The sequence below is a fragment of the Lithobates pipiens genome, unplaced genomic scaffold (genome assembly GCF_037356315.1).
Source record: "Lithobates pipiens isolate NorthernLeopardFrog02 unplaced genomic scaffold, aLitPip1_a1.2 Scaffold_23, whole genome shotgun sequence".
NCBI classification, from domain to species: Eukaryota; Metazoa; Chordata; class Amphibia; order Anura; family Ranidae; genus Lithobates; species Lithobates pipiens.
Genome location: NW_027507785.1, coordinates 59,204,180 through 59,225,047, shown reverse-complemented (window position 1 = coordinate 59,225,047; position 20,868 = coordinate 59,204,180). Strand labels below are relative to the sequence as shown.

General features: G+C 44.4%; 1 protein-coding gene across 3 annotated transcripts in view; it reads left to right on the top strand.

Moving 5' to 3' along the window:
* The window catches only part of LOC143927575 (fibrinogen-like protein 1), a 38,973-nt gene extending 25,611 nt beyond the window's left edge, over positions 1–13,362 (top strand). The window contains exons 2-4 of one of the 3 annotated variants that reach the window (XM_077451714.1): positions 4,656–4,733; positions 6,984–7,108; positions 12,569–13,362. In XM_077451714.1, the coding sequence (XP_077307840.1) occupies positions 4,656–4,733; positions 6,984–7,108; positions 12,569–13,162 (797 nt within the window). In that variant the 3' untranslated portion in view covers positions 13,163–13,362. Of the gene's footprint in view, positions 1–4,640; positions 4,734–6,983; positions 7,109–12,568 lie in introns of all 3 variants that reach the window. The other 2 variants (XM_077451713.1, XM_077451711.1) reach the window with 2 other exon arrangements.
* The last annotated feature ends 7,506 nt before the right edge of the window (positions 13,363–20,868 follow it).

Sequence of the window (20,868 nt, the reverse complement as noted above, 5' to 3'; positions counted from 1 at the left end):
GTCTTAACACATGTCCTGTCCTAGGATGACATCGCTGTCACTCCATAGAATCAGTACGCTGAGTAAGCATCGTCACCCTAGTACAGGAAATGTATTCCTGGCAGAATTACCAGATTAAATTAAATCACAAAAAAAGCAACATTTATACATTCATCACTCCTAAAGACTGCTAAACTGAAAAGTATTACATTTTTATCCCTGTTTAGATACAGTTTAAAGATATTTATTGCTGATAAAATGCCATGTGCTATTCCACTGACAATGAATACCAAAATGATATAGAACACGCTGATTGATTTTTATGACTCTAAAATACACACATTTAGCAGTAATTTTGCTATAACCCAGCTCTATGCATACTCACTTACGGAAAAGGTACGATCGGATTATGTTTTTTGGAAAATCCGATTGTGTGCGGGCTCTAATAAAAATACAAAGAATTACCGCTCTAAGGTAATGACTTCTCCCAAAACAGCTGTCTCCACAATCCCACAGGATGCTGGCTCTGTTTGCAACAGGAACTGAAGTAGAAAAGATGTAGCTGGATAGCCGCACTCTGAATTATTCAACTTTATTTCAAAAATGTACCGTATATACTCGAGTATAAGCCGAGATTTTCAGCCTCTTTTTTGAGGCTGAAAGTGCCCCCCTCGGCTTATACTCGAGTCATCGCTGTCTGCCCGCTCGATCAGCGTGTCGAGCAGACAGACAGCGGCCATTCTATTCAAAAGCCGCGCCTCCGGCTCCGCCTTCGCCTGTGATAGGCGGAACACTGAATTTCCCAGCAGCCTGTGTTCCGCCTATCACGGACATCGTATCATCCTCGTACTACGGACGAGGATGATACGACGTCTGTGATAGGCGGAACACAGGCTGCTGGGAAATTCAGTGTTCCGCCTATCACAGGCGAAGGCGGCGGCGCAGCTTTTGAACTTTACAATGGCCGCCGACGAAGAGGGCACGGGACGGAGGCAAGGGAAGGCACGGCAGGGGACGGGACGGGACGGCGGCGGCAAGGCACGGCACGACACGGGACGGATGCAAGGAGGCAAGTCACGGCACGGGACGGAGGCAAGGAGGCAAGGCACGGGACGGAGGCTCGGGACAAAGGTAGGCTGGACACACACACACACACACACACACACACACACACACACACACACACACACACACACACACACACACACACACGGATGGATGGATGGATGGATGGAGACACACACACACACAGGGATGGATGGATGGATGGATGGAGACACACACACACAGGGATGGATGGATGGATGGATGGAGACACACACACACAGGGATGGATGGATGGATGGACACACACACACACAGGGATGGATGGACGGACACACAGGGATGGACGGACACACAGGGATGGACGGACACACAGGGATGGACGGACACACACACAGGGATGGACAGGCATGTCTCACCCTCGGCTTATACACGAGTCAATAAGTTTGCCAGTTTTTTTGGGGGTAAATTGGGGGCCTCGGCTTATATTCGGGTCGGCCTATACTCGAGTATATACGGTAATTAAAATCATAGCATCTATGGTTTTGTTGTCAGAAAATTTTAGATCCAGCTCTCAAACTTTTTCCCGTTGGAAATTCCAAAGGGAAAAAGTCTGATTAGAGCCCGCACACGAAGTAGAAAAGATGTAGCTGGATAGCCGCACTCAGAATTATTCAACTTTATTTCAAAAATGTAATTAAAATCATAGCATCTATGGTTTTGTTGTCAGAAAATTTTAGATCTAGCTCTCAAACTTTTTCCCGTTGGAAATTCCAAAGGGAAAAAGTCTGATTAGAGCCCGCACACGAAGTAGAAAAGATGTAGCTGGATAGCCGCACTCAGAATTATTCAACTTTATTTCAAAAATGTAATTAAAATCATAGCATCTATGGTTTTGTTGTCAGAAAATTTTAGATCTAGCTCTCAAACTTTTTCCCGTTGGAAATTCCAAAGGGAAAAAGTCTGATTAGAGCCCGCACACGAAGTAGAAAAGATGTAGCTGGATAGCCGCACTCAGAATTATTCAACTTTATTTAAAAAATGTAATTAAAATCATAGCATCTATGGTTTTGTTGTCAGAAAATTTTAGATCCAGCTCTCAAACTTTTTCCCGTTGGAAATTCCAAAGTGAAAAAGTCTGATTAGAGCCCGCACACGAAGTAGAAAAGATGTAGCTGGATAGCCGCACTCAGAATTATTCAACTTTATTTCAAAAATGTAATTAAAATCATAGCATCTATGGTTTTGTTGTCAGAAAATTTTAGATCTAGCTCTCAAACTTTTTCCCGTTGGAAATTGCAAAGGGAAAAAGTCTGATTAGAGCCCGCACACGAAGTAGAAAAGATGTAGCTGGATAGCCGCACTCTGAATTATTCAACTGTATTTAAAAAATGTAATTAAAATCATAGCATCTAGGCTGATAAACAGACTAACTGCACAGCCGCTGACATGTTTCACACCGAACATAAGCATCGTGTTCGGTGTGAAACATGTCAGCGGCTGTGCAGTTAGTCTGTTTATCAGCCTAGATGCTATGTTTTTAATTACATTTTTGAAATAAAGTTGAATAATTCAGAGTGCGGCTATCCAGCTACATCTTTTCTACTTCGTGTGCGGGTTCTAATCTGACTTTTTCCCCTTGGAATTTCCAACGGGAAAAAGTTTGAGAGCTGGATCAAAAATTTTCTGACAACAAAACTTTTTTCCGATCGCGTGTAGAGAATTCCGACGCACAAAGTGCCACGCATGCTCAGAAAAAATTTGGAGACGAAAGCTATTGGCTACTGGCCTCCTAAGTAGTCCCGTCGTACGTTTTGGACGTAACCTCGTTCCGAAACGAAAGGGTTTTTTCCGACAACTTTGTTCGACTGTTTGTATTCAAGACAAATTTTGGCCAAAATCCATCGGAAAAAATCAGACGGATTTTGTGGTCGGAATGTCCGGCCGTGTGTATGGGGCATAACACTTATTTAACCACTTGCTTACTGGGCACTTAAACCCCCCTCCTGCCTAGACCAATTTTCAGCTTTCAGCGCTGATGCACTTTGAATGACAATTGCGCGGGCATACAACACTGTACCCAAATGAAATTTTTATCATTTTTTTCCCACAAATAGAGCTTTCTTTTGGTGGTATTTAATTACAGCTGGGAGTTTTATTTTTTGCTAAACAAAGAAAAAAAAATCATGTTTAATAGTTTGTTATAAAATTTTGCAAACAGGTCATTTTTCTCCTTCATTGAAGTGCACTGATGAGGTGGCACTGGTGGGCACTGATAGGCTGCACTGGTGGGAACTGATAGGCTGCACTGGTGGGCACTGATAGGCATAGTTAAGGCGGTACTAATAGGCACAAATAAAGTGGCACCGATAGGCACAGATAAAGTGGCACCGATAGGCACAGATAAGGCAGTACTGATGGGCACAGATAAGGTGGCACTGATGGGCAAAGATGGGCACAGATAAGATGGCATGGATGGGTGGCACGGATGGGTGGCACTAATAGGTACCACTGATAGATGGGACTGATGGGCACTGATAAGTGGCACTGATAGGTGGCTCTGATAGGTGGCACTGCTGGGCACTGATGGGCGGCACTGATGGGCACTGGTAGATGACACTGATGGGCACGGATATGTGGCACTCGGGTGCAGCACCGTTGTTGAGGCAGATTTTGGGCACTGATGGGTGGCACTGTGGGCACTGATGTGTGGCACTGATGTGTGGCACTGTGGGCACTGCTGGGTGGCACTATGGGCACTGCTGGGTGGCACTGATGGGGGGCACTTTTTTATTAAAGAGGTGGCACTGGCAGGGGGCAGGTGGGCACTGGTAAGCTGGCCTGATGTCCCGATCACGGCCGCCGGTGATCGGCTCTTTTTTTTTCTCCTCGCGCTGTTAGCGCGAGGAGGAAAAATAACCGATGACCGGCTCCGTTGTATCACATGATCAGCTGTCATTGGCTGACAGCTGATCACGTGGTAAGGGGTCGGGATCGACCCCTTGCTCGGATCCGTGTTTAGGCGAGTCTCGTAGACTCGCCGATCACAGAGGGCGCTCGTGCATGGGACGATGTCAATAGACGTAGTCCCGGCAAAGGAGGTCCGCGCTGTAGCCTTCATTTGGCTATAGCGCGGGTCTCTACTGGTTAATAAGACACAAAAAAACAATAACAAAAAGAAAGGGGCAAAAAAGAAATGTCAAATGCAATGCGATTTGTTGATGAGAGTTATTGCACCTCCCTTTTAATTTCTCTTGAACGGTCTCTTTAAATGCCTCTGTGTTTTTTGACCGGAAGGTTTTGGGCTATTCCGTATATCGGGGGGGGGGGGGGTAGCAGGGTGTTCCCTTTTCTCAGCTTTAGCAGACTTCCAATAAAGATGCTCCTTGCCAACCTACTTTATCATGTAGTCAGTATCACGTCACCATGTTGCTTTCCTTTCTGTTTGGAGGAAGGATAACACCTTAGCAGGAGAATACCATAGTGGACAACCATTTCTATTCCACTGCATTGTGCGATCCAACGCCAACGTCATGTAGAAATAACCATTTCTTTTCTTCTGTGTCTCATTTACCCAATTATATTGTGTCCTTCTTTTTTCGCTTTTACTCAACTAGTCTTTATTGTAGAAGGTCGAAGACTGAAGGCCCTTGAAACAAAAGAAGAACCGCCACTGACTCTGAAGAGCGTAGGAAACGTGGTATCTCAAGGTGAGCCAAAAAGGCAAGTTGTTACAGAATGGTGTAATCTACTCATGTATTATCGCTGTACCTTATGAAAGTGGTAATGATTGCTGGTAGAGTTGTAGTGTTTCCCTACCTTAATGGCAATTACCGTCAGTAGAGAAGTGGTGGGACCTACCGGTAGTATAGATGTCACAGCCCCTAGTACAATTATGATGGGCCTCAGTACAAAGAGAGTATACCTAGGCACAAAGATGGTGAGCCCTACTCCAACATTGGTGCTGCTTAGTGGATCCGTAGCGGGGCTGTAATGGTCTTCAGTGGAAAGGTGGTCATCCATTGTATGGAGATTGACATCATTAGAGTGGTGATAGGCATTAGTACAGTATTTATATTCCCTTGTAAAAAGGAGGCGTGCCCTAGTTTAGTAGTGATGGTTGTGATGGCAGTAGTGACGGTTCTAGTAGATATGTGGCAATTTCTAACAGAGTGGTGATTACCATTACCATTGGTGATAATTGTCTAAGCCCTTGTACACACGGTCAGACATTCCGACGGAAAATGTCCGATCGGACCATGTTGTCGGATAATCCGACCGTGTGTGGGCTCCATCGGACTGTTTCCGTCGGAATATCCGACCAACAAAGTTTTAGAGCAGGGCTATAAAATTTTCCGACAACATGATCCGATCGGACTTTGTCCGATTGTGTGTAGAGAATTCCGATCGGACAAAGTGCCACGCATGCTCAGATCAAATTCCTAGACCAAAGCCATTGGCTACTAGCCTGAACGTAGTCCCATCGTAATGAAATAACGTCATCACGTTCTGAACGATCGGACTGTCCGACAACTTTGTCCGACCGTGTGTATGCAACAGTTTCGGACAAAATCCATCGGGCAAAATCCAATGGATTTGGTTGTCAGAATGTCCGACCGTGTGTACAAGGGCTAAGACAACTGTGAGAGCTCCTAGCAGAATGGTGATTGTACTTTGTTAAATGGTTATGACCTCTAGTAGGGTTGTGATGGCCCATAGCAGAAATAAAATGGACAGTAGTGTAGAGCTGTTAGCCTCTACTAGAAAAGTGTCAGTTTCGGGTACAGTGATGAAAGCCCCTAGTACAAAAGTGTAAATTTATAATACAGTTTTGATATCCCCCAAGCAGAAAGGCAGTGAGAATTTCTCTTTAAGTCACCTATAGACCTACTAGGGTAGTCATATGTTCCCATTGCTTCGTAAACATCCAGTTCACAGGGTCAGGAGACTCTAGAACAGTGTTTCTCAACTCTAGTCCTCAAGGCGCCCCAACAGGCCATGTTTTCAGGCTTTCCGTTATTTTGCACAGGTGCTTTGATCAGTTTCCCTGCCTTAGTAATTATCACAGCCATTTCATCTGAGGGAAATCCTGAAAACTTGACCTGTTGGGGCGCCTTGAGGACTGGAGTTGAGAAACACTGCTCTAGAACAGTGATTCTCAACCAGGGTTCCGTGGAACTCTAGGGTTCCTCCAGAGGTTGCTAGGGGTTCCTTTAGCATTGGGCAATTTCTGCCTCTTAGATAAGTTCCCACTGACACTATTGATCTTTTTAGCTATCTGTAAGGAGGTAATTCTTCCCAATGACCACAAGTGTAAGGACCCTCTTCCCACTGACCATCATACTAGTTGTATATCTCTATTTTTTAGCAGGGGTTCCCCCGAAACTGCAGAACTATTTCAAGGGTTCCTCTGTGTTGAAAAGGTTGAGAAAGGCTGCTCTAGAAGATATCACATTATGAACAGTATGAGAAATGTCAGAAACTCCATCTTCTGCAATTAATAAATGTATTGTAGCAGGTGAAGTACAAAATAATACAAGGGCTTTACGCGTTTTGGCGTGTAGTCTGATTTGTAGCCATGGCTTTGAATCTGGCTACAAGCCAAAATGAGTAAGGCCTTATATTTTGTACTTCACCTGCTACAATAAATGTATTATTTGCGGAAGGTCGAGTTGCCGGCCTTCTCCTTTCTCTATGTTATGCTTGGGTGTAAGGAAGACACCATAACCAAGCGCGCCAACTGATCACCACCTCGGAGAATCAGACCAGGTGTCAACTAATTTAATATAGAAATCACACTATATCTCTACCCATACATCACGTTCACAAACCTGTATACCGGATGTTATTTTGTTAGCCCGTAAGGATTATTACCAATGTGATCCATAAACCAGGTTTAGGTTTTTCTCCTAAATCAATGTACTAACTCAAGTTTATTGTTTGTCTCTGGTTGCCTCCAGTGGTTGAATCTTCAGAAAAATTAGAGAGAATGTTTCCAAGAGACTGTGCGGATATCTACAAACAGGGGATCCGAGAAAATGGAATTTACACTATCCAGCCCATTGCACTGCGACAGCCATTTGAGGTATAGTGAGTAACTTACAACTAAATGTATAGATATACAGAGGTGCAGCGCTAAGCAACTTAAAAATATAACATGAATTGGAAAACCAACAGAAAATAAAGTGCTAAAAAAATAACTGTGATCACATTATTACGTATGGAAGAGTATGGAAGAGCCCTGGGGCCATCAAAAAAAAAATAATTCAAAATTCTGAGTTTGAAAGTCAGAATTCTGACTTTGAATCTCAGAATTCTGACTTTAAAACTCAGAATTCTGACTTTTAATCTCAGAATTCTGACTTTCAAAGTCAGAATTGTAAATGTAATTTTTTTTTTTTTTTTTTACAGAATTCTGAGTTTGAAAGTCAGAATTCTGAGTTTGAAAGTCAGAATTCTGACTTTCAAAGTCAGAATTCTGAGTTTGAAAGTCAGAATTCTGAGATTCAAACTTAGAATTCTGGCTTTCAAACTCAGAATTTTTTTTTTTTTTTGATGGCCCCAGGGCTCTTCCATAATTACGGGGGGCAATTATGAAAACAGATATAAAAGTCAGTCAAAAATTGCCAACTTATAGTATGAGGAAGCTCTGCTGAGCGAAACAGCGTTGAGAGAGGTAGCGTCTGCTCAATATGCTTCATTAGAACAAGTGATTTTTGTTATGAATGTAAAACTGTTCTCATGTTTTTTATCTTTATAATAAAAATATTTTCTTTATTTTATATGTTGTATTAGTGACGTTCTATTTACACCTTAAAAGTCCAGAGGTTTGTTACCTCTTGTCCCAACTTATAGTGATGAAATGATGAACACCTCCAGATGTGCATAAAGAAGAACCTTCTGTGCAGAAATATTCTCCCAGATTCACCCAGAGCAACAAAAGCCCCATACCAGATTATTCTGACCACCATGTATCAAGCAGGCAAATAATTCTTTTTCATAGACAATCCATAGGCACCGTTCTCAAATAAATGTTCAGCTCATAGTAAACATAGAAATGAACAGTCTCATAGTGTAGTATGGAAATGTATTAAAACATAAAATAGCTCACTCACGACGAAACGTGTAGGGTGGTGCTGATGTGACGTCATCATGCAAGCAATCACAGCAAGGTTTCTGAATTTGGTCTTAGTGATTCCTGATATGCAATCTGTTTGTATATCATATGAGTGAGCTACTTTATGTATGATACATTTTCAACCTTTTAATACTACACTATGAGGCTGTTCATTTCTATGTTTCTGTGGACTGTCTATGTAAAAGTATTATTTGACCTCTCAATATATGGGGATCAAAAGAATCTGGTAAGGAGCTTGTGTTGCCTGCCTTTGGTGATATGGTGGAATGCGGGTTAATATTTCTTCACAGAAAAATCTTCTTTATTAACATTAAGGATCTGGAGGTGTTCATGGTTTCATCACTATAAATTGGGACTTGTTGGCTGACTGTTATATTGAATCCCAAGTGTTGAAAAACCCTAAAAACTGTTCAAAAAAAAGAACTGTTTCCGAGTCATTCTCCTTCCATTAGTTTCCGAAGCCATTTTTTCATCCCTGAAGTAGAGCAGAATGCAGAAAGGGGGGGGGGGAATGTATATCTCCATATACTGGGACTTTAAATGAAACGCACAAGGAAAGGGGGGGCAGTGCGTCTCCATCCCTATTCAAAATTCAAAAAACAAAACGAGTATGGGACTTTAAATGAGGCAGGCTCCAAAAACCAATATAAGAGTAGAAGTTTTATTATCAATTATACACAAGTATCAAGGAAAGTTGCTATATGACCAAAAAGTATTCAATACATGTACAGGCATAACATCCAAGTAAACATGATATGGAGCGTTGATAATCATAACAGGGAAAAAGAAGAAATTTCCAAAAAAGTAATACAGTAATAATATACAATAGAATTCATAAAAATATTGTAAAAAATGATGGAAATGTGAGGGGTTGCATCCTCAAAAGCTTGACGCGTTTCGTCGGTTGACCGACTCATCAGGAGCGAATATACAATGTCTGTAAATAATAAATAATAACAGAAATTCTACATTAAAAAGCCTAAAAAATAAGAAATATTGTAAATAAATACATTTTGTATAAAAAAGAAATGGTCAAATCCACAGAACTTACATCCCGTAGGAATTTAAAGTCCCATACTCGTTTTGTTTTTTGAATTTTGAAGTAGAGCAGAAGAGTTACATCAAATAATTCTTATTGTATATTTCTCAAAGACCAAAACAGTAAAATCTTCTTCCAAAATTCTCTTGCTCTCTATTTCCTCTACCACATAGTCTCTCTTCTTTTGCGCCATTCAAACCCAAGCAGTTATGCAGACCCGAGAATCCATGTGCAGAGTTGTTCTTTCTACTGGAGTCCCAAGAAGAGAAATCGAAACCCAGATTTACTCCCCTGACAATGGTGTAGCCAACATATTGGACAACTGGGTTGGATTGTATTTAACAGCCCTCTATACATCAAAATTATTTTCAGTAATAATGAAGATTAATAATAAAAATAAATAATAATAATGGCCAAAAAAGATGTCAGTGGGACAAATGCACTTTATATTTTTGATTAGTGGGAGAAAGATGGCCCCTTACATTGATGGCCAGTAAAAAGAGTTTGTCAGTCTTCCCACTAGCCACCAATATAAAATACATTTTTTGTCTCAAGGACCATCAATATATGGGACATTCTTTCTCCCATTGACCATCAATGGAACAATCATGATACCCAGATACCGCACAGTGGTGAGTGATTAGTAAGAGGATGCATGCCCTTTACACTGGTACTCACTAGAAGGAAGAATGCCCCTTACGTTTGTGGCCAGTGGAAATGACCCTAACACTGTTGAACTGTGGGAAGAATGCTCCTTGGCCCCTGTACACACGGTCGGAGATTTTGGCAACCAAATCCGTCGGATTTTGCCCGTCGGATTTAGTCCGACGGATTGTGTCCGAAACTGTTGCATACACACGGTCGGGCCAAGTTGGCGAAAAATCCGATCTTTCAGAACGCGATGACGTAATTTTGTTACGATGGGACTACATTCAGGCTAGTAGCCAATAGCTTTGATGTAGGAATTTGATCTGAGCATGCGTGGCACTTGGTCCGATGAAAATGCTCTACACATGATCGGATTAGGTCCGTCCGGCCCAGTTGGTCGGGAAATCTTTTCAACATGTTGGAAAATTGGGTCGGACGGAGATTCGGACGAAATCAGTCCGATGCATACCACACACAGTCGGATTATCTGACGACACGGTCCGATAAGACGCATTCCGACAGATTATCCGACCGTGTGTACAAGGGCTTACACTAGTTTCATTGAGAAGACTTTTGCATTCTCCCCGCTGACCACCAATGTAAAGGCATACTACCTCCCAGTAACCAACAGTGAAAGGGCATCTCTTAATACCACCAATGTATGGACATCTCCTACTGACCACCAATTCAAGACAAAAAAGTATCTTTTCATTGGTGGTCAATGAGAGAAATAAAGCCTCTTACATTGGTGGTCAGAAGTATGCTGCATTCTTTCTACAAACCATCTACTGTACATAATGGTGCTTTTTACTCCCACTGTCCACTAGTATAAAGAGTATTTCTTACACTGGTGGACCATTGGAATAACATTGTGGCAGCTAATAAAATAATTGGTGTAAGGGCAACCGTCTTCATCCTCTGAAGCCGTGCCAAATAAAAGCAACCCAATAGTGCCTATTGCCCCGTACACAAGAGCGGAATTTCTGTTGGAAAAATCTTGGATGGTTTTTCCGAAGGAATTCCGCTTAAGCATGGCTTGCATAGACACGGTCACACAAATGTTCTCTAAACTTTCGACCGTCAAGAACGCAATGACGTACAACACTACAACGAGCCAAGAAAATGAAGTTCAATGCTTCTAAGCATGCGTCGAATTGTTTCCGAGCATGTGTAGGAATTTTGCGCGTTGGAATTGCTACAGGCGATCGGAGTTTCTGATCTGAACTTTTTCCATTGGAAAAAATAGAGAACCTGCTCTCAATCTTTTGCTGGCGGAAATTCCGCCAGCAAAAGTCTGATTGAGCATACACATGGTCGGAATTTCTGACCAAAGGCTCACATCTGACTTTTGCTGGCGGAATTTCTGATCGTGTGTACGGGGTATAACTGCCCGAGCTCCAACATCACTCCAAGTCAATGGCTGTACCTGAAAGTGAAGAGCATCACATTGGACTGATGGATGGCTGTAGGTTCACAACATTGGCAGCCTGACTGCCATCCAATTCTGAAAATTATTTTGAAAGTCCCTGATTGGCCACGGCAGTGCAGGAATAAATACCTCCATGTCTAATTTTTTATATTTTAGTAGTGTTTTCTAAAGGATGGGGAATAAAAAGTGTAAACAGCAGGGCTTTTTTTCAGGGGGAACTTGGTGGACGTTTTTCCATTTGAATGTTGGATGGGTTGGTATATCAATGAGAATGATGAGTGATGTGATCCCCAGCTAAAACCAGCCATAGATGGAGTGGTTTTCTTTCCTGCAACCACGGGTTGATTCCCTCATCAATACAATCACTGGTGATGGGGGAATTCCTCTCGCAGAGCTATTGCGTTCTCCTGGGGGGGGGGGGGGGGTGGTTGAGGGGGAAGGCAGCCATAGAGAACATACAGTGACTATAGCCGCTGGCAAAAATTGCATTAAGAATCTGACAGGCTGGTTGATCGATCGATCAACCTGGGTACAAAATCAGCCTGTCCATACATGGTTCGAATCTTGGCCGGTCCCTGCTAAACTGGCTGCACTTTGAACTGTCTATCGCAGGCTTAAGTTACAACACAAGGTGCTTAAGCTGATAGCACAAAAACAATTCTACTTTTATTGTGTCTTTATTGTGTCTTTATTGAACACACCCATTAAACAGTCACAGTGCTGGGGGGAAAAAAGTATGTGAACCCATAGACTAATTACTACAACGAAAGCTAATTGGAGTCAGTAGATTGCACACCTGGAGTCCAATTAATTAAATTAGTTTTGAGCTACTTTGATTGATAAAAGACGTTCAAACATTTTAAGATTGCTGTTCATAAGAAGCATCAGCTGATGTGAACTATGCCTTGCAAAACTGAGCTCTCTGAAGACATATGATCAGGAGCATGGCTGAAAAGGGATACAAAGCAATCTTGAACTGTTTAGGCATGCATCGGTTGACAGTTAGACCATTGTCTATAAATGGAGACAGTTAGTACTGTGGCTACTCTTCTTAGAAGATGACTCCCAAAGCACAGCGCAGAATCCTCAATGAGGTAAAGAAGAACAAACGAGTAACAGCAAAAGTCTTGAAAACATCACTGGAACTGTCAAACATCCATGTTCATAAGTCTTTTACTTCAGAAAACCAGTTAATTCCAAGACGTTCACACACCTCTTCTTGTTACTGTATGCTTCTTTATGCCTATGTTAAAATTTTTGGCTTACCATGTGTGCTTCTGGTTGGTTTTAGGTTTACTGTGACATGGTGACGGACGGAGGAGGCTGGACGGTGTTTCAGCGAAGGCAGGATGGCACGGTCGACTTCAACCGCACATGGCAGGAGTACAAGCAAGGTTTCGGCAGCCTTCAAGGAGAACATTGGCTCGGCAACGAACACCTGCACAGCCTAACCAGGTCCGGCCAGCACACCCTTCGCATTGAACTGGAGGATTGGTATGGCGTGAAACGGCACGCCATCTATCGAAAATTCAAAATCGCCAGTGAGCAAAACAAGTATCGGCTAACCGCCAGGGAGTACCAGGGGAATGCCGGAAACGCTCTTAGCTACAGCCGAAACTACAACCACGATCACAAGTATTTCACAACGCACGACAGCGATAATGATAATTATACGTCTGGAAACTGTGGGATGTATTACGGAGCCGGTTGGTGGTTTGACACCTGCCTGGCGGCCAATCTAAACGGGAAGTATCACAAGGGGCGGTACGTTGGTGTGACCAGCGGAATCTACTGGGGGACTTGGTACATTCTGACAGATAAGAGGACGAATCAGAAATACTCGTTCAAGAGAGCGGAAATGAAAACAAGGATACTGAACTCCTAAAAGACTGGACTTTTTTTTTTTGAGGACTTCACTTTCATTTATGGAATTGTAGTGATAATATGTATTTTTAATGGACAAAAAACACTCTAAAAGAATTAAAAGGCAACGACACAAAACATTTACATCACTTTTAAGACATAGGACTTTAAAAACACTGTAAAGGTTTATACAGATTTTTAAATAAATAATCCAAAATACAATTGTCACATAATCTTCTTAAAGCCTTCCCGCCAGGCTTGCACAGTTGTACGGACTCCTTTTCTGTCCTGAAATTGCTTACTCTTCTTGCATCATCTAGCCCAGGGGTCCCCAACCCCTGGGCCATGGAGTGGTGCCGGTCTGCGGCCTGTCGATGACTGGGCCACACAGCAGGGGATAAGCGGCCACCACTGTCCGCACAGGGCTATCACAGACCACAGGGGGGGGGGGGGGGCAGACTGCAGGGTCACTGTGATGGGGGGTGGCTGTGATTTCTAGGGGCACTGTAACATAAATGGGATGCACTGTACAGGGGCACTTTAATCATTACTGTGCCCCTGTACAGTGCAGTCCCCTTTATATCACAGTACCCCCTTTAGAGTGCAGCCTCCTTTACATCACAGCCCCCCTTTACACTACAGTGCCCCCTTACATAACAGTGTCCCCTTTGCATCACCCCCCTTTACAAAACAGTGTCCCCTTTACATCACACCCCCCCCTTTACATTACAGTGTCCCCTTTACAGAGCAGTACCCTTTATATGAATGTAAAGGGGCATTGTGATGTAAAAGGGACTGCACTGTAAAGGGCACTGCAATGTAAAAGGGGCAATGATGCGAAGGGGAACTGAGAACAGACTTTGCCCATAGCCCCTCCCCCATACCCCTTACCACCCCCCTGATATAGCCCTTCCCAGCCCCCCAAGCTTGACTCTCCCTGGCCTTCTGTGCAGTGACCTGCAGCAAATGTTATCCTCAGGCAGTCTTCTCTTCTCTAGGCCCATAGCCCAGTTTCTGCTGAGGTCCAGACTGCAATATCTTGTCTCAGTAGCTCTCTCTCCCAGGGGCAGCATCCCCTCAGGAGAGTGGAAGCCTCCTTGGAGATCAAAGATCTGTTCAGGTCTCCTGTGCATTTATCACCTCCCCAGCCACCTTCTGGACACCTCCTTCCAGAGACTGGCCAGGGCGTGATAAATGTTCAGGCTGGTCACTTAAATCTCTCTCCATATGTTCTGGAAGCCTTTTCCAGGGGCAGGGGAAGCAATCAAATTCTTAGCTCAAGAATCCTGATTAGACCAAAACAATCAACAACCACTCCACTCACTACAGTGGAGCCAAAAATGAAATGTTCCTAGAAGCCTAATTAGGGGGGCACTACATCAAGAAGAGAAGGACAAATTAATATGGAACACAGAAGAATTGTTGCAATTTTTAAGTCCATTGCAAAGATTTTAGGGTTTTTAAACTATTTTATTATTTGTTCCTAATACTTCATTGCAGCAACAGTTTTGGGGGGTATTTTACAAGGTTTTGGGTAAACTTTTGGGGGTTTGTAAGCTTATATGTGTTAAATATGCTTTCTGTATAAATATAATATTCACTTTACAAATAAATATTTAATACAGGATTATCCAATGACAAAGGTTTCACAAAGCATTACATATTCAAACACTCTTGTTTCTCATTAAAAAGGAACTTCAATCCCTTTTAGGTTTTCTTAGGTTTGGCTTTGGCTTCCCCAGCCCCAGATGTACCGCAGGGCTCTTGCTGGGACCTGAAGTTAGAAGAAATATCCAAGTGTTGGGGAGAAGTTAGAAGAAATATCCAAGTGTCAGAAAGAGCCCTATGGAGAGAGGAGCAGAGTCACTATATGACTCCATTCATTTGTATGTGTACATTTCAGCTTCTGTTATTGAGCTCTGTAAACAGCATTTATTTTTTTATTTTTTTTACAACAAAGGGGATGAGATTTCTGTGCAAAACTCACTCTGCTGCCCAAAAGATGAGAATGCAAAGTATTCATAAGCAATATTTCAAAAGGTTTTTAACATTTTTAGTCCTGACAATAATGAACAAAGACGATAAATCCCAACTGTTATCTGTTCCCTTTAACCTCTTGCCGTCTATATAAAAACATATTGTATGTTCAGCAATAAAACAGAGTGGGCTTTACCCTCACATGTTGTACATATGCATCCATGGATGTAATCTAGTAATGATCGGGAGCCAGCGGGATGAGCTCCCACCCCCCCAATCAAGTGACCCATTGTCACAGTGGTCACGTGATCAGGCAGGCCATAAAGACCCATTTAAAAACACACCGGGCTGGGCTAAATGGGGTTGAAATGAATAGGTGCCCAGCATGCTCCATTCAGTCAAATGAAGTGAAAGCAAAGCCTTGTATAAGTTATGAATTGCTAAAGTCACAGCTCATACAGAACTACAGATTCCTGATTGCCCTAGCACATGGGTACGTCCCATGCTCCTCAATAGCAGGAAACACTTTTTGGCTCCCAGCACTAAACAGTATGGCGGGGGGAGAGAAGAAGGTAAGAAAATAAGCCTGAGGATGGGGATTAAAGCACACCTGTTGCTTTGTCCTAAGTGGACATTTACAGGTTAGCTTACGGGACCGTTTACATTTTTGTGGTGTGTTAACAAGCGTTATGTCACGTGTTAACATGCATTGTGCTAAGGCAGCTCATGATGCAATGTCCTGAAAATCCGGCATATCAAAAAATTTGTAACGTACTATGGTGCATTGCCAAACATTACAATGTTACGTGCCTTACTGCAACATTGAGGTCTAAATAGGACCTTAAGTCTTCGGATCATTTACCTTGCACCATCTAACACACATATTTGAATCCAGCCCGCTAGGCCTTGTCATGTGGCGGAACGTAGTGGAACTCCATTCTGCCACCTCCGGTTCTCACACTTCACTTCCACTTTCTGCTGTCACTTGTAAGCACAGAAGCCTTCTGTGTTAACAAGGGGACAACTTTGCTCAGTGGTTCCCGGATCTAACAGATTGCCCTACGCGCGCTCACAGCAGGGAATTGGGCCAGGTAGAATAGAGAGATAGGAGGAAGCTTTGGGGATGGGGGGGGTTAGGGTTGCATGCCCTGCACTCTGTACACAGCACAGCCCTGAACTCTGCACTCTGTACACAGCACAGCCCTGCACTCTGTACACAGCACACCTCTGCACTCTGTACATAGCACACCCCTGAACTCTGTACACAGCACACCCTGAACTCTGCACTCTGTACACAGCACACCCCTGAACTCTGCACTCTGTACACAGCACACCCCTGAACTCTGCACTCTGTACACAGCACACCCCTGAACTCTGCACTCTGTACACAGCACACCCCTGAACTTTGCACATAACACACCCCTGAACTCTGCACTCTGTACGCAGCACACCCCTGAACTCTGCACTCTGTACGCAGCACACCCCTGAACTCTGCTCTCTGTACGCAGCACACCCCTGAACTCTGCACTCTGTACACAGCACACCCCTGAACTCTGTACGCAGCACACCCCTGAACTCTGTACGCAGCACACCCCTGAACTCTGCACTCTGTACACAGCACACCCCTGAACTCTGCACTCTGTACGCAGCACACCCCTGAACTCTGCACTCTGTACGCAGCACACCCCTGAACTCTGTACGCAGCACACCCCTGAACTCTGTACGCAGCACACCCCTGAACTCTGCACTCTGTACGCAGCACACCCCTGAACTCTGCACTCCGTACGCAGCACACCCCTGAACTCTGCACTCCGTACGCAGCACACCCCTGAACTCTGCACTCCGTACGCAGCACACCCCTGAACTCTGCACTCCGTACGCAGCACATCCCTGAACTCTGCACTCCGTACGCAGCACACCCCTGAACTCTGCACTCCGTACACAGCACACCCCTGAACTCTGCACTCTGTACACAGCACACCCCTGAACTCTGCACTCTGTACACAGCACACCCCTGAACTCTGCACTCCGTATGCAGCTCACCCCTGAACTCTGCACTCTGTACACAGCACTGGGGATGAGCTTGGTGTTCGACTCGAATGCATGTTCGACTCGAACACGGGCCGTTCGCCTGTTCGGCGAATCCAGAACTTTGTGGGCCATTCGCACCATATTCATGTGGCGCAAATGGCCCACAATGCACTGCACCATTGTAGTGCATTGCTGGCTCATGATTGGCCAAGCATGCACTGTGACCCCGCATGCTTGGCCAATCACAGTGCCGGCAGCGAGGAGAGCCATAATTGGCCACAGGCAGGATGCCTGTGGCCAATTATAGCTCAGGGGGGTTTAGTACACCCCCCACACTATATAAGGCCGCCAGCGCGGCAGCCTTGTGTAGTGTGTTGGCATGCAGGGAGAGAGCAGGATAGACAGGGACAGTGTCTTTTTGCTGGGGAACCTAGCACTGTTACAGTGGGTGTTGTGTGCCCCCTGCACAGTATACACCTGAAGCTACCCCTTATTGCTGGTGTTGTTCTGTTTCTGTAACACAGGCATCTGCAGCATTTTACGGTGGGTGTTGTGTGCCTCCTGCACAGTATACACCTGAAGCTATCCCTTATTGCTGGTGTTGTTCTGTTTCTGTAACACAGGCATCTGCAGCAGTTAGAGTGGGTGTTGTGTGCCTCCTGCACAGTATACACCTGAAGCTACGCCTTATTACTGGTGTTGTTCTGTTTCTGTAATATAGGCATCTGCAGCAGTTAAAGTGGGTGTTGTGTGCCTCCTGCACAGTATACACCTGAAGATACCCCTTATTGCTGGTGTTGTTTTGTTCTGTAACACAGTCATCTGCAGCATTTACAGTGGGTGTAGTGTGCCTCCTACACAGTATACACCCGAAGCTACCCCTTATTGCTGGTGTTGTTCTGTTTCTGTAACACAGGCAGGCAGCTGCAGTAATTACAGTCGGTGTACTATGTCATCTACTCAGTGTGCACCTAAAGCTACCCCAATTGCTGGTTTCCCATCTCCCTGCAGGACATTACTATGTCTGGAAGGCCAACAAGGAGAGGCAGACAGTCACAAGCCAATAAAAGAGGGCAAGCAGGCTCTGTGTCTAGAGACAACAGTGCTGGTCGTGGACGCGGCGCATCATCATCAGCACGTGGCCATGGGACACGCTTGTCCTTATTTTTGGCAGCTGGACGTGTTGAGCTGCATCATGCCGAAGACTTGGTAGAGTGGATGACCAAGCCCTCCTCATCCTCTCTCACCCAGGCTCAGGGTACTAGCAAAGCAGCTGCCAACGCGTCCTCTTCCCTCGTCTCAATGTCATCAGTCACTCCTTCCCTATACCCACCATGTCCTCCTGAGGAGTCCCCCGAACTGTTTGAGCACAGTGTTGGGTACATGCTCCAGGAGGATGCCCAGCGTTTTGAAGGCTCTGATGATGATACCCAGCTAGAGGAAGGCAGTAGCGTGAGCGCAGAGAGAGGGGATGCACAAGAAGGACAGCAATCTAGCTGCAGCATACTGCCAGGTTTGCTCCAGTGATGAAGAGGGAGGGGATGATGAGGTCACTGACTCCACATGGGTGCCTGGTAGGAGAGAGGAGGAGGAGAAGATACCCCTAATTGCTGGTGTTGTTCTGTTTCTGTAACACAAGCATCTGCAGCATTTACAGTGGGTGTTCTGAAGTGAGATGAAAAAAGACGGACGGACAAAAAAATTATACAGGGGTGATAATCCTTCCCTATGTTTTCCAAAAAGCTTAAAAATAGATTTTTTGACTGGAGCTACACTTTAAAAATGTACCAGTTCAAAATTACAGACAGATTCTACTTAACACAACAAACCTACACAGTCCCTGTCTTGTTTGCACCGCCTGTATACTGCTGTTCCGAGTATATAGGGTCTGGGGGCCCCACGCCTTTACTTTTTTAAATTTAGGTACGGGGTTCTCCTTAATATCCGTACAAGACCCAAAGGGGCTGGTAATGGGCAGGGGGGGGGCTACCCAGGCCATTTTTCTCAATGATTTTCATCCATATTGCAGGAACCAGACATTACATTAAAACCGCAAGCAGTTTTAAATGACTTTTTTTCTGTTAAATGTAATTTTGTGCAGGGACTGTTCTGAGCACAGGAAACACGTGCCACTTCGCAGGCATACTATAGACACCCCCAGGCACGATATTGAAAGGAATATTTCACTTTTTTTTCACTTTAATCGTCATTAAAATCAGTGCTCCCGAAAAAACGGCCATTTAAAAAAAAAAAATTTCATTGATCCAGGAGCCGGGTCCCCAAACCCTTTTTAGGACAATATCTTGCATATTAGCCTTTAAAATTAGCACTTTTGATTTCGAACTTTCGAGTCCCATAGACTTTAATGGGGTTCTAAAGTTCGTACGAATTTTCTGTCTGTTCGAAGGTTCTGGTGCGAACCAAACCGGGGGATGTTCGGCTCATCCCTACACAGCACACCCCTGAACTCTGCACTCTGTACACAGCACCCCTGAACTCTGCACTCTGTACACAGCACCCCCCCAGAACTCTGTACTTAGCACCCCCCCTGAACTCTGCACTTTGTACACAGCACAGCCCTGAACTCTGCACTCTGTACACAGCACAGCCCTGAACTCTGCACTCTGTACACAGCACAGCCCTGAACTCTGCACTCTGTACACAGCACACCCCTGAACTCTGCACTCTGTACATAGTGCCCCCCTGAACTCTGTACACATCACACCCCTGAACTCCACACTCTGTACATAGCACATTCCTAAACTTGCATTCTGTACATTGCGAGAGAGAGGGAACTGGGCCAGGTAGGAAAGAGAGATGTGAGGAAGCTTTGGGGATGGGGGGTTAGGGTTGCACACCCCTGAACTCTGCACTCTGTACGTAGCCCACTCCTAAACCCTGCATTCTGTACATATCACACCCCTGAACTCTGTACTCTTTACACAGCACGCCCCTGAACTCTGCACTTTGTACATAGAGCATCACTAAACCTACTGTCACGAATGTCACGTCTACCTCAATGCAGGTTGTCAGACACTATAGCTAGCTACTGTGTGTTTCACCTATAGTAGACGCTTTTTCCCTTAAGACAAGCAGGCATACTGATACTTGGTTGCCCATAGTGCCTGACCACCACACCAGGGCAGACCCAAACAGAGCAAACAAAAGACTATTTGCAGTTTAGCAGACAGATAGCATGATTTTAAGATGGTCCAGGTAATAAGGCAAGCTGAGTTCAGGGAATAGTCCAATATCCGATCCAATGACAGTCTAGGTGAAAGGCAATAGTTTGGGGAATAGTACAATATCTGATCTGGGTCATGCACAGGGAAATCCAGCAGCAAAGCAAGGCAGACAAATGGGAAGCTTGATCAGGAAAAATGCAGGTAACTGTCTCTATCACAAGCAAGGGATAGAGTGTTCGGTTTGCTTATATCAGGTGACTGATCAGTGCAATCACCTTGCAGGTGAACACAGACAGGTGAAAAGCAATAGCCAACACCCAGGTGCTGAAATGAGGAATAGGGGCACTAAGTGATCATGACACCTGCATTCTGAATATAGCGCACCCCTGAACTTTGAACACACCCCTAAACCTGCATTCTGTACATAGCGTACCCCTGAACTCTGTGTGTAGTGCACCCCTAAACTCTGCATTCTGTACATAGTGCACATGCACAATTAGATAGACCTAAGTATAGAGAACCAAAGGTTTAAAGA